This window comes from Pteropus vampyrus, unplaced genomic scaffold (genome assembly GCF_000151845.1).
Source record: "Pteropus vampyrus isolate Shadow unplaced genomic scaffold, Pvam_2.0 Scaffold82, whole genome shotgun sequence".
NCBI lineage: Eukaryota > Metazoa > Chordata > Mammalia > Chiroptera > Pteropodidae > Pteropus > Pteropus vampyrus.
In genome coordinates this window covers 2,794,579-2,808,899 of record NW_011888863.1, presented here as the reverse complement: position 1 = coordinate 2,808,899, position 14,321 = coordinate 2,794,579, and the positions used below count along the sequence as shown (strand labels likewise).

The 14,321-nt window shown below is 36.2% G+C and overlaps 1 protein-coding gene across 1 annotated transcript in view; it reads left to right on the top strand.

The window, feature by feature from the left end:
• ITPR2 (inositol 1,4,5-trisphosphate receptor type 2) overlaps positions 1-14,321 on the top strand; it is a 437,650-nt gene that overhangs the window by 113,999 nt on the left and 309,330 nt on the right. The window contains exons 8-10 of the mRNA XM_011363170.2: positions 9,547-9,698; positions 13,300-13,399; positions 13,892-14,052. Coding sequence (XP_011361472.1) covers positions 9,547-9,698; positions 13,300-13,399; positions 13,892-14,052 — 413 coding nt within the window. The remainder of the gene's footprint in view (positions 1-9,546; positions 9,699-13,299; positions 13,400-13,891; positions 14,053-14,321) is intronic.

Sequence of the window (14,321 nt, the reverse complement as noted above, 5' to 3'; positions counted from 1 at the left end):
TCATACTGTCCATATTCTATATGAACCAATTGAAAAGTTAATAGGAAATTTCAAAACTAGGGACTCAGAGAGATTCTCTGAGTAGAGGCTGTGGATCAAAGCTAAAAGGTAAAAAATAATATGACTTAGATTATATGAAAATGTTCAGTAATGGGTATTTAGGGAGATTTCTAGCACCTTGGATTTTGTGATTGACCACTGAAGGCAACTAGTATCTGGGAGATATGGTGGATCTAGGTTTAGTTTTCAGAAGTGAATAGAAATTAGAAAGGAGAAATGGAATTACGGGCATGATATTAAAATAGGACAACGGGACAATCTTTTTTGATTAGAAATAATCTGGGTTCTACTGTCAGGGAGAACTTGAAGCATCAAACAACTAGATGACTGATTTTGCTGATATTCTAAGTGTGTTACTCAAAAAATATCTCGATCCCATTTTAAAACCAATTTTCATCATAATGTTTATTCACCTTACTCATTTCATCATCATTTGTAAAGAAGATTATTTTATGATGATGACATTACTTAATTGAATTAAAAATTCAGGAGAAGGATATTTAGTCATTTTTGTGGCTTGGACAATGTCCATATGTTGTTGGTATTCAGACATGATTATGGAGTGGTGGTGTTTTGTCTTCATCCATCCTAGTCACGGAGTAGCCTTGTCTGATGTTAATGTTTTGTGAAATTGTTCATGTTCAACAAGAGAACACCATCAATTAGCTGATAATACCAGGCCAGCTGTTGGATGTCAAGGGCTGCTTTTCTCTTTCTCAAGGTTTATTTTTATCATCTTCAACGTGACTTCTTCAGCATGGTATGGGACCAAGAGAGTTCTACTTCTAGCACCATGATTAATTTGTGTTGCCATGGACAAGTCAGAGAGCTTTCCTGAGACTCAGTTTTCTCACCTGTGGCATGAGAATGTTTACCTTACACGTCTTGCCTGCCTGCCATGAGGTTAAAATATGATCAGACAAATGGAAAGTCTTTGAATAAGAGATGTTAGTAGACTAAAAATGCAAGTTATTTCTACTAAAAGGGCACCATATCAAAGCTTCAGATTTGTGCAATTGAATTAAATTTCTGAGCTCATCTCCTTTCAGCTATATACTATTTGGTGATGCTACCGATGATTCTGGGCAGAGCTGAGTAGGAAAATATAGAGTATGAAGTTTTATGGAACAGCATAAAAAATATAAATAAGTAATAAATCCATTATGAAGTTTACTGTTTGTGTTAATTAAGATTTTATGTAGATTTAATAGATTTTTTTCTCTTTTTATTCTGAAATACAATTCACCTCTAAAGAGGAGAAAGAACATTCTTCTGTTTTAGCAATACTTTAATTACATATAACACAGTTGGATAGGCTGTAGAAGTTTATGGCTGATGTCATCTGTCATCTCAGAGACACATCCAACTGGAGACATTTGTTTTCATTTTTTTCTTCAAAATCTCTTTCTTGACAGTAAATAAAATTGAAGATAGAGAACAATAAAGATAACAATATGGCTTTTCATTTTATAGACCATTTACCACCTAGCAATAATTATCTTTCTGTTAAAAAAGAAAACAGAGGAGCAGTTAGAGTTTAGCCTGTGAAAAATGAAATCAGTTTCCCAAAACTCAATGTTCTTTTACCTCAGATCTGGGTTACAGTAACACTGAGTTCACTGTGACCATGCTAATTATTTTCTTTCCCAATTTTCCCTATGTCGTTTATTTAATATCCAGTTAATATTTTTCCTGTAATTTAGGAACCTTTATCAAAATGTTGCCTTCCAATTTTGAAGTTTCAAAGGTTAATGCATGGTGCTGCTGAAATGAGGTGGTGTGTGTCAGAGCTCCCATTAAGACCCAAATTGCTGTATTTATTTTACAAAAGAGCCTATTATTTGCAATCTTACAAATGTACAGCATCCACAGGGACTCTGTAAACATTGGAACTATGTCAAGCCCAGCTGGGAACCTGACAGTCATTTGTTTCTTCTGCTCGAAAGGCTGCATCTTTTCAACTGTCTCTTTGAAGGAGAATTTTTTGGAATAACACCTCCCATTTAGCATTACTGTACTTATGTGGAATGTGATCTGATTTTTCAAGGGAGTGCGTTTTGTCTATGCTGGGGATTCTCGACCTCAGTGGTATTGATGTATTAGGCCAGATAATTCTTTGTTGGTGGGGGTGGAGGTGGGGGGCTGTCCATTGTAGGATGTGCAGCAGCATCCATGGGCTCTGTTCATGAGATGCCAGTACTAGTTCCCCTGAACCCCAGTTGTGGCAACTATAAGTATTTCTGGAAATTGCCAAATGCCTCCTGGGGGCCAGACTCTCTCCGTATTGAGAACAGTCAGTCTTTGTGCATAAACATACATAAACTGAAATGTCCTGGGAACCATGAAACTTTGCTGAAATATACTTGAAAATTCTATTGTAGAATTTTTCTTTTGGGTGCAGGGTATCAGATTCTGAAAGGAGACCACCAATTTTTTTTTTAAAGTTTTACTATACATCAGTGGTGAGGTGATAAGTAAAAAAAAAAAAGAAGAAAAGGTCACATTAGGAATTAGTTTCAGAGTAACAGATTGTTAAGGAACCAAAGCAAGAGAAATGTTTGCAGCTTTAAATGGCATGATTCTATCTGTTACATAAAGTCAACCGGAAGAGCCCCGGAGGGTCTGAACAAAAACATAGATGCCTGAACATCATTATGCTGTTGTGGTCTCACACAGGTCTGAATCAGCCCTGAAAACGCATACGTTGTTTCTTACAGAACGTCTCTGGCTCCTAACAACAGAATTGCAACGTGATGTCTCTGCTAAAAATTTGATGACTCACAAATGAGTCAACACAGAAGGTGTTCCTGGAGGCTAACTGCAGTGCTGCCACCGGCAGCCCCCAGGATGGGCTTCTGCCCAGCAAGCCATTAGTTTACTTGGCTGGCTTTTCAGAAGGGATTTTCTACCTGTTTAACCTGAGAGATTGTATGCTTTTCCTTCCAAGTGAAAATGCTAGTTTTATAAGAGCCCAGCAGACTACGTTAACGTTTTGAGTCCTTGCATTCCCTAAATTGAGAGTGGTTTGGATAACTGGCTGATATTAAATTTAACACCTGTCTAAGCTCTATTATACCTTACTGTATTTGCATGGTGCTCCTGTAATTCCGAGTAGGGAACTAGTGTTTTTGTATCTTCTTACTTAAAAAAAGATGTGGGTTTATAAGCAAAAGCCATAAGCACACAATTTTGAACAGAATCATAGTCATGTTATAGAAATATAATACTGATTTTCTTGTATATCAAAGCTTGATCAGATGTTTGAAATTGTATACTTATAAGTTATTATTCATATTTCATTATTTAAAAATTTTGAGGAGCTGGCTTGGAGTTCACTGTCAAATTGATTACGAAGAAGAGTTTGTTAAACAGATTAAAAGTATAAGAGATTTAAAGCAGGATGCTTAAGAATGCAGCACTCTTAAGAAACTTCAAAATATGGTGGAAGCTCTTATTCACACATAAACAATTAAGCTATTTATAAATGGAACTTATTTATTCATTAAAGCTTTATTAATGAAGGACCAAAATAAATTATTTAGGGATACAGTAGTACATTCTACTTTTTCTATGTAGTTAAAATTAAATCATAGGTCCTAAATACTATGAATAATTCAGAGTGACCTATTTTAATTAGCTTTAATAAGTGAGGTTTTTCTATGTTTGGAAAAGGTTTTTATTGTTCACTGTAAGAGTGTCAAAATAGAGAAGTCCTGACTACTTTTAGGGCCCCCAGGGAGACATTACCAAGGGGGATGGAATAGGAGGGCAAGCTCTAGGAATTTCAAACTGTTCTCTTCTTTTTAATCTAGAAAATTTATTTTATTAGCATTTCAAAAGAGGAGTGCATACAGGAGGATTAACTTCTGCTAAATGAACTCACAAATAACTGATGTATAAACCACAGTGCCAACTTTCAGCTGCTAAGTGCATCTAAATTGTTGGGTCAGTTAGTGCATTTTCCTTGAAGGAAAATCTATATCAAAAGATAAATTATTATTATAAGATTGGTGTGCAGGAGATCAGGAAATTACATGACACATGCTCCTTTTAGGGATATGGGATTCCTCCTAGAAGACTGGAATATTAATTCATTGCATCTACAGTAGGCGCTGGTGAGAGAAACTCAAATTCTTGTTCATTGACTCTCCATTTATTTAGGTTACATGCTCATCTTCTATTAATAAAGCCTTTCTTCAAACATGGCTCAATATTGGATTTTATTTTCCATAGTTAAAATCACATTTTAATTGTGCCTTTCTAATAGTCCACTGAAGCCACTTGTGCTGAAATCCATTGGCCTACATATTCACAAAAATTCTTTGTGATTTTTCTACATCTGACTGATCTTGTCAGTTATTTCTATGTTCTTACCCTCTGAGGCAATCTTCTCTCACGTGTTAATAACACTCATTATGTTGGTGGTCCTTTCTTTTAGCTATAATAACATTGCAAAATCCAGAAAAGAGTTTTTTTTCTTTCTTTGTGATATTCTCTTGGTTGATTTCTCCCCAAGTTTTCACATTATGATATAATTAAAAACAAACTTTCCTTTCTTCCTTTTAGAATGATCACTTCCTCATCTTAAACCTCTTTCTTCCTTCTCTTTCTCTGTTTTCTTCTTCATCAGGGTCTTTATTATCTTCAATATTAGATGTCACCACCATTTGTATCATTTTTATCACTTCCTCCCTCTCTCCCTCAATCCCTTCCTTCCATCTTTCATTGTTTTCTTTTCTCCTCCCTCCCTTTCCTGTTCCCTTCCTTGTCTTCTCTCCTTCCCTGTCACTCCCTCCCTCCCTTCCTTCTTTCCTTCCTTCTACAGCTTTATTGAGAGATAATTTACACGCCATAAAATTCTCCTGTTTAAAATGTATAAACCAGTGGTTTTTTGTACATTCACAGAGTTGTAAAACTATAACCATTATGTAATTTTAGAACATTTTTATCACTCCCCAAAGAAAGCCTGTATCTGTTAGCAGTCACTCTCTATTCCCTCTCTCCCCTAGGCCCTGGCAACTACAAATCTACTGTCTCTATGGGTTTGCCTATTCTGGACATATTTTACATGGACTCATACAATACATAACTTTTTGTGTCTGGCTTCTTTCACTTAGCATTATGTTTTTAAGTTTCACGCATGTTATAGAATGTATATGTACTTCTTCCTTTTTATGGCCAAATAATGTGTGCATATACTACATTTTGATTATCCATTCATTATTTGATGAACATTTGGATTGTTTCTATTCTTTGGCTATTATAAATTATGCCGCTATGAACATTCATGTACAAGTTTTTGTGTGGTCATATATTTTCATTTTTGGGTGTTAGATACCTAGAATTAGAATTACTGATCCTATGTTATTATTTTGTGGACTGCCAATTCTTCTAAATGGCTACACCATTTTATGTTTCCCCCGCAGTATAATGAGTGTTACAGTTTCTCCACATTCTCATTAACACTTGTTATTGTCTGTCTCTTTGATTATAGTCATTCTAGTGTATTTTACTAATTAGTAATGATATTGAGCATCTTTGCATGTGCTAATTGGCCATTTGTATACGTTCTATGGAGAAATATATATTCAAATCCTTTGCTGAATTTTTAACTGTGTTGTCTTTTTGAGTTGTAAGTGTTCTTTATGTATTCTGGAAATAATTTTTTAATCAGATATTTGATTTACAAGTATTTTTTCTCAGACTCTGAGTTTTTTTTTTAATAGACATTATTTTTTAGAGTAGTTTTAGGTTCATAGCAAAATTCAGTAGAAATGAATTTTTGACTACCACATTCATTTCCCTTTCCTTCTTCTTCTCCTGATCCTACCTTCCAATTTTAACTATCTCTTTTCCTTAGGTCTTTCCCCAACTTGTTATGAGAGTTCAAATGCAGGAGATGAACAAAACTGTATAAAGGCTATCTAAATTTCAATGGAATGATTAGAAGTCCCATATACCCTCTGCACCCACACAAGCACAGCCTCCCCCACAATCAACATCCTCCACCAGTGAGGTACATTTGTTACACTTATTAACCTACACTGACACATCATTATCGCTTAAAGTCTATAGTTTACATTAGAGTTCACTTTTGGTGTTGTACATTCTATGAATTTTGACAAAACTATGATATGTGTCCACCATTACAATATTATATAAAATAGTTTCACTGCCCTAAAAATCTTCTCTGTTCTGCCTTTTATTCTTCCCTTCCCCCTAATCCCTGGCAGCCATTGATCTTTTTACTGTCTACATAGTTTTGCCTTTTCTAGGATGTCATACAGAAGTAGCCTTTCAGATTGCCTTCTTTCACTTGGGAATATGCATTTAAGGTTTCTGCATGTCTTTTGTGTGGCTCGATAGCACATTTCTTTTTAGTGAAGCATAACATCCCAGTGTCTGGACGTCCCACAGTTTATTTATCCATTTACCTACTGAAGGACATCTTGGTTGCTTCCAAATTTTGGCAATTATAAATAAAGCTGCTACTGCCATCTGTGTGCAAGTTTTTGTGTGGACATAACTTTTCAGCTTATTTGGATAAATACCAAAAAACATGATTGCTAGATCATATGGTCCAGAGTATGTTTCATTTTGTGCAAAGCCACCAAGCTGTCTTTCAAAGTAGCTGTACCATTTTACATTCCTACTAGAAATAGGTGAGTCTACATTGCTCCATATCATCATTAGCATTGGGTGTTGTTAGTGTTTTGTGTTTTGGCCATTCTGATAGATGTGTATGGTATCTCATTGTTGTGAGTAGTGTCTCATTATGGAATTTGCAAATCCGTAATGACATAATGTTGGAGCATCGTTTCATGTTTATTTGCTGCCTGTATGTCTTCTTTGGTGAGGTATCTGTTCAGGTCTTTGGCCCATTTTTTTAATCGGGTTATTTGTTTTCTTATTGTTGAATTTTGAGAGTTCTTTGTAAAGTTTGGATAACGATCCTTTATCAGATATGTCTTTTGCACATATTTTCTTTCAGTCTGTGTCTCATCTTGTCATTCTCTTGACAGTGTCCTTTGCAGAGCAGAAGAAACTGGTGTCCATGAAAGCCAGTTTATCAATTATATCTTTCATGGATTGTGCCTTTGATGTTGTATTTTTCCTGCATATTCCTCTTTTTCTTTTAGAGTACCACATTCATTTCCCTTTCCTTCTTCTTCTCCTGATCCTACCTTCCAGTTTTAACTATCTCTTTTCCTTAGGTCTTTCCCCAACTCGTTATAAGAGTTGAAATGCAGGAGATGAACAAAACTGTATAAAGGCTATCTAAATTTCAATGGAATGATTAGAAACCAAAATCATTTCAAGACCCAAAGTAATAAATTCCAAGTAATAGACTTCCACTTCGTTGGCTACTGCCAAAAGGTTGTTTGGGAAGAACTCTTTTTTGCTTACAGATGATCTCTAAAGGCCATTCCCAAGCTTGAGATGCCATGATCCCAAGCTGTCCTGTCACCGAGGCAGCCATCTCCCCCAAATCATTTGTCTGGCCAGGCTACTCTTATTGGGTTATTTAACATTCTGATTTTCTTTTCTCAGGATGTGAGAGTGTTTTTGCCCCTCACAGATTTTGTCTGCAATTCAAAGACTTTCATGCCCTCCATGTGAATTGGGTCTCTTGAGCCATGAAAATTTTTTCACTTAGGGAGGGTTCTTAGCCATGAGTTCATGCCTACCCTTTGAGGAGTGCTCATTCAGTGTTGAAGGGCTCCAGCCCAGGCCTCTGGCTTTAGTTAGCTTGGATCGAGGCATGACTAGTTGAGTTTGGAGTTCATCATTCACTAACACCACCCATTGCTCCCCTCTCTTTCTTCCTCTTCTCTCTCCTCCTACCCTTTTCAATCCCTTCTCTCCACCTTCTTTCTCTCCTTTTCCTCTCCCTTCTTTTTTCTCCCCCTTTTTCTCTCTGGTCCTTTCTCCACTCCTTTTCCTCATCCTTCATCTCTTATAGGTAACTGCACTCACCTCTTTGTTTAGAGGAAATGATAATACTCATCTTTCCCTCAAATTTTCATTGTAAGATTAGTGAGAATGACCAACAGAATGACTGGTGTCATAAGAGGTGTTGTGTAAAGTCAAAAGTACAGCTTTGTTATTGTTTCTGCATTTCCTTCTTTCCTATATCTCTACACTCCTTTATGATAGATAGTAAGTTAAGTATGACTTTTTCTGATTAATAAACATAGCTCATAATTGCTGATTAGAAACAACTATCATAGGGCTCAAACTACCTGGGGAGAGGTTGCTAGACCCTTACCTTCATTTAACTCTGAGTTTTGATCTCTGCGGAAGATGTTTAAGGCAAAGATGACGAGAGCTGCCAGGTGCTGCTGAGCTGAGCGGGGTCCTGCTCCTGCTTTAGGAACCCTGGCTTTTCCTCTCCCTGTTCACACTTCAGAGGTGCTACCAATTTGTGCAGCATTTACACAAGACACCAGAATGAAACTGCAAGGGTTTTCTATTGCAAGGAACATGATATTCACAATCTTGGGATGGAACTTCAAGTGAATATTTTGGAATGACCAGGTGTGATATTTCATCGTCATAGCAGCCATTAAATAAATGCTTGTTGTTGGATATGGACTGCTTTCATTTTCCTTTTGAGCATCCCTTCCCTCCCTCACTTTTATTCAACTTCCTGTTATGGTACAATGACAATCTCCCTCTCATTTTAAAATTTCATTTGTTTTAATAAATGTGTCTAAGTAATTATTTTTATGTACTTAATTACCAAGCGTATGCTACACTTGCTATATCACATTTTGGTCTCCTGTGTGTGCTTCACATTCTTCCATGAGGTTTGGGACTTGGGGAAGTTCAAGTAAAAATACTGAATCATCAATCTTGTATGGTTGCCTGCTTAAAATGGCAGAGGTGTACTAGAAATACACTAGAAATATTGACTAAGTTTCACATCATCATGAAGGCTTCTATTTATAAAGATCTTGCTTATTTTTACTTTATATATCATTACATTATGTTCTTGGATCTAATGGAACAAGCCTATGAACTGAATGGGAATGTTGCTGTTCTCTCCAGCTTTATGTCCCAATTATGTTTTGAGAATTAGGCAGGAACTCTGAAACACTGCCATGTTAATCTATTAAATCTAGATGATTCAACACACTGTTTCTTCTCTGTGTTTGTTTTAAATGTGGAATGATCAAAATTACTACTGTGCAAATAGGTTTAATACAAGGGAAGGGAACATAACTATTGTGACTGTTAGAGCCTTGATAATTTGCCCAGATCCAACCAACCCTCCAGGAGTGTGTGACTTATCACTGTTGATAATAATTACCTCAAAGGCTATCAGGCCTGACTTGCTCTTTTTGTTTGATGCGAAATAGACATCTCTGTGATCCAATGAAGAAATTGGGTTACAATGTACAAATTTAAACCTTATCTCTCAATGAATTGGAGAGTTTAGTAAGAAATCTAATAAAAGTAAATAACCTTGTACCTCCTTACCAGAGAGATGGAGATCTTCCAACTTCAAAGAAGAAACGCCAGGCAGGGGAGAAGATCATGTACACCTTGGTCTCAGTCCCACATGGAAATGACATTGCGTCTCTTTTTGAATTGGATGCCACAACTCTTCAGAGAGCTGACTGCCTGGTTCCAAGGTAAGAAAAATATTATGGTTAAACGATAATATTTCTTTGAATAATTTTACTCATAGAGAAGGAATTAAAATCATAATGTTATTATAATCTTTGTGATATCAAGGGAGCAAGTAAGGGTGAAGAACAAGTGTATAAAAAAATCATGCCTCTTTTTGAGTAGGTTAACATAGTTTGTTTTATCATAAATATTAAAATGTGTAGGACCAAAGAAATTCTGAAAAGTTCATAAGAATCATTTATTCCTATTACTATGGCTTTTGGTTACTAAAATGGAAAATAATTTAGAAGTTTTCTATTAATACTTATATCACTTATTTTTATCATGTCAAATTCCAGATCTTTTCCATTCATTCATTCATTCATTCATCTATTGGTTTTTTAATTTAGTCATTCAGTCAACAAATCTCTATTGAACATCAATTACATTTCAAGCATTGCCTTTGTTATTGGGAAGACAACAGTTAATAAATTAGTTATGTACTTAAATTCAAATCGGGGAGAGAGGCAATAGACAAACATAAAATATAAGTTTAGGAAATGAAAATGCTTTGAAGAGAAATTGCAGAGTATAGAGAGGTTCTTTTAGGTGTGAGTGGTAAGAAATGGCCTCTCTGATTTAGAACATTTGAGAAAAGATGTGAATGATTTGAGGGATCAAGTCCTCTCCATTAGAAGTGTTTCAAGCAGCAGGAACATGAAATGGAAAAATCTTAAAATTTGCTAGGTGTGCTGAAGGGCTAAGTTGGAGACCGGTCAGACCTGTGAGCGATACGGAGAAGAAGGATTGATAATGAGGTAGCTAGAACTTAATGTAAGAGAATGTCTTACATTCTTTAGCTTGGATTTGATTATTTTAATTAAGCTCTTTTGTCTACAATTGTCTACCTTCTACAAATAGCACTACAATGCATAGAGGAGTCGTGCTCATATTATGAGGTCTAGTGGGATGGTTTGATATTGTCTTTGAAAGAGCACAGTTTAAGATGTGCTCTTGGGCAGATAGCAGTGGTTAGACTGAAAGTACCAATACAAAATGCAGACTTTGTTGTGTAGGTTACTTTCAGAGAGGGTGAAAAGTTACTGTATTAACACTGCTGAGAAACATTGCTCCTTGAGCTTCCCAGGGTGTTTCGTAGTTATTCTTATTCATGGGAAATGTTGCTGAATCTTGGCTTTATGTGAGCTATTTCTCACTCTTCTCTGTTCCACCAGTAAAGCCAGTAAAGAGATTCCCCTCTTAAGGTTTTACCTGATCCGGGCTTTTGGCCTTCTCTTTTGAATGTTGGGATCTTAATCCTTACTATGACTAATCATTTTAGATTTTAACTTGACAAAAAAGGAGTCCTTCTTGAACTCTAACCAAGAAAGTTTGCCGAAGGAAATGATAAAAAGGATGTCATTGTAAAGTGCATGACCCATGATAAACCTCTGAGCCTTGCTTTACGTTGAAGTGTTAACCTGTTACTATTCACAATTATTGAAGCCCTTCTCAGTATAAAACAGAATTTTGTATTAACATAGATTCATTTGTCATTAATTATATTAAAGCTAATGTTAATTAACACTTAGTAATAACTACTGTTATGCTATAACTCTTGAGCACTTTCTAAGTGCTAAGCCCCACATGTATATTATTTAATCCTGGCAGCAACTCTTACAAATCAGAAACTAGAGACTTAGGTAGAGCAGTGCTTTTCAAGTTGACTCTAAATTGCAGTTACCTGGGTGAGATCTCTATGCTCTGGCTGCACCAAGACCAGTGAAATCAGAATTTTGGGGGGTCAGATGCATGCTTTACTTTTTAAAATCATTACCTCGATATTTGATCCTGGAGTACATGAACTCAAAGCCTATACTCTTAACTACTATGCTACAATGCCTTCATATTTTAGGTGGTATAGGTCCTAAAGAGTTATTTATTTCCAAAATTCTTGCAAATTTCAAGTTGTTATACTCATGTAATCTCTTAGTTTGGAAGCCAGCAATCTAGGCTGACTCAATAAATACATATTGAGCAAGTATAAGAATAAGACTAGGGGAAATGGCCACATGGCTGAATAAAGTGTGACCCCACTTTCCAGATGTTTACAATATCTTGGGGATGACACCTGAATCCAATTAACATCTCCTGTGTAATTCAATGCAGAAGATGACAAATGGTAAAACAGTTATTTCAGAATTTCTGTTTGTTTAGACAAGGATTGGATCTTTGCTGGTTTAGATTTTTGAAACTTCGTCTCTATTTTATCTTTTATGAATGAGCAGAACCTTTATGTTGAATGAAGGCCCTTGGTATTTTATTTGATTTTCTTTTATTGATCTTAATGGTTTCTGTCTCGTGTTGTATGACTCATTTATATCTTATCTTTCCTACTGAAGTCTTAGCAGCTTGAAGGCAGAGAACTTACAATTTTTTTTGACATTTACCCCATATTTGTTAAAGAAATGATAAAAGATTCACTAAAAATGATAATATTTGAGTTGGATGAAGTTCTAGCTGTCCTTTCTCAGGCATTCTCAGAATTTATAGGCGATTCTTGTTATTCCTGGTAGGTCAAATTAGCAACTACCGAGCCATTGCTCCTATGGAAAATACAGGGTTAGGATCCCATGAGCCTTTGGTTATAATATTTTCAGCAATTAATTAATATATAAACTTCTTTTATGTGTATTTCTGTTAAAAGACACCTTATTTACTATATAATGTTGTTCGTTAATCCTGAACTCATGTCTATTGGCACTACAACTCATGTCTGAATGAAGCTTATCTAACATGACTTATTTTCTCCATAAGGCACATCACAGCCTTATTCGTAGGTGTAGTGGGCAGCACTTCAGCACTATGCTTGGGGACTGTTTTAAAGAACACATTCACCAACAAAAAGCACAGAAATGTGAAAAACATGGCACTTAATAGATCACGAAAAGGACATTTGTTTATAATATGAGAGCAGAAACAAGAAGGCAAAACATTGCCTTGTTCAGCCTGACTGGGCATATGTGTGTGCATGGAGGGTCTCAAATTTTTTTCCACTCTGCACATGTTGGAGGATGGCCACGAAAGGGTCCTGAGTATTGATTTGGGGGTTCCAAATTTCAATTGAATAGGTAAATTCACAAGTGCAAAATCCATGACTAATGAGGTCCACTGTGTACACTTTTACATACAGATGTAAAAGAACTACTATCGGACAGCAATTTTAATTGAGTTGGTTACTTGATCAGTGCAGTGCCTCTCACTTTAGCAGATATCAGAATTGCCTGGAGAGCCTGTTAAAATACTAATTGTTGGGCCCCACCTTCTGAGTTTCTGAATCAGTGGACTAGGGTAAAACCTCAGAATTAGCATTTCTAATAAGTTCTCAGGTGAAGCTGCTGCTGCTGTTCCAGGCGCCACACTTTGAGAACCACTGGTCTGGGTGATAATACTGCATATTTTGAAATAGTCTACAGCTCAGGTATTTTCCTTCAACCAGACTGATCTATACTTGATTCAATTACTAGTCTAAAATATATTTATATTTATATCATGTATGAAACTATCATATAATAAAGAAGTGTGCTAAGTTTTTATAATTTTAAAATATTATTTTGCCTTTAGGAACTCATATGTTCGGTTAAGACATTTATGTACCAACACATGGGTAACCAGTACGAGTATCCCCATAGACACAGATGAAGAGAGGCCTGTTATGTTGAAGGTAAATGTTTCTGAAAATGGTTTAATTTTGAGCCAAGTGTTGTGTGAATAAGATTGGGGGTGACTGATATGTTCCTTATCTTCACCAGTATTAGAGATTATTGCCATTCATTTCATTGGTACCTGTGTCTGCCAGTTGCTTAGGTAGCTTGGCTGCAGCAGGGCTGTGATTCCGGAGGATGCAGCATAGCTACCAAAAGAAAGGGCAGAAGATTCTAGGAGTGTGTTTTCTCTGCTCTATTTAAACAGAAGCAGAAAGCAAGTGTGCAAGGGGTGCGTTTCCAGTCAGGCTTTGAGGACAAGGCAGGAAGTGGGCACGGACGGTCTGTGTCCCTTCTGCCTTTTCTAGGGGATGATGCAGGTGGGAATTACTGTGTTTGGATTATCTACTTCTGCTTTGTATTTCTTAAACCGTGCTAAGATGTGTTAGTGAGGAATATTGCAATTATTGAAAAAAGAAACAATTAATCTTAATGGAAAAAACACATTGCAGATTGGAACTTGCCAGACCAAAGAAGACAAAGAAGCATTTGCCATTGTGTCCGTCCCGCTGTCCGAGGTCCGAGACTTAGATTTTGCCAATGATGCAAATAAAGTGCTGGCGACCACAGTTAAAAAGCTGGAAAATGGCACAATAACTCAGAATGAAAGGAGGTTAGTAACTTTTTAAAATGGCTCTTAAACCATTCAGAGTCGATTGTCAAACTCTTGCAGAAAACCCTTGCAGAAAAAGTGAATCATGACTCCTGGGACTATTTAGAATGTTCTCTGTAGCGGCGCACCTGCTTCCAAATGAGTAGATCATGGTGAGTGAATGAAAATGGTGACATTAAAATCTGGTGGAATATTTGCTTTTTCCATTTTAGCTTGGCTTGAAAACAGTTGTTTTTTGGTTACTCTCTGAACTTTCCGTTTAAATGTTT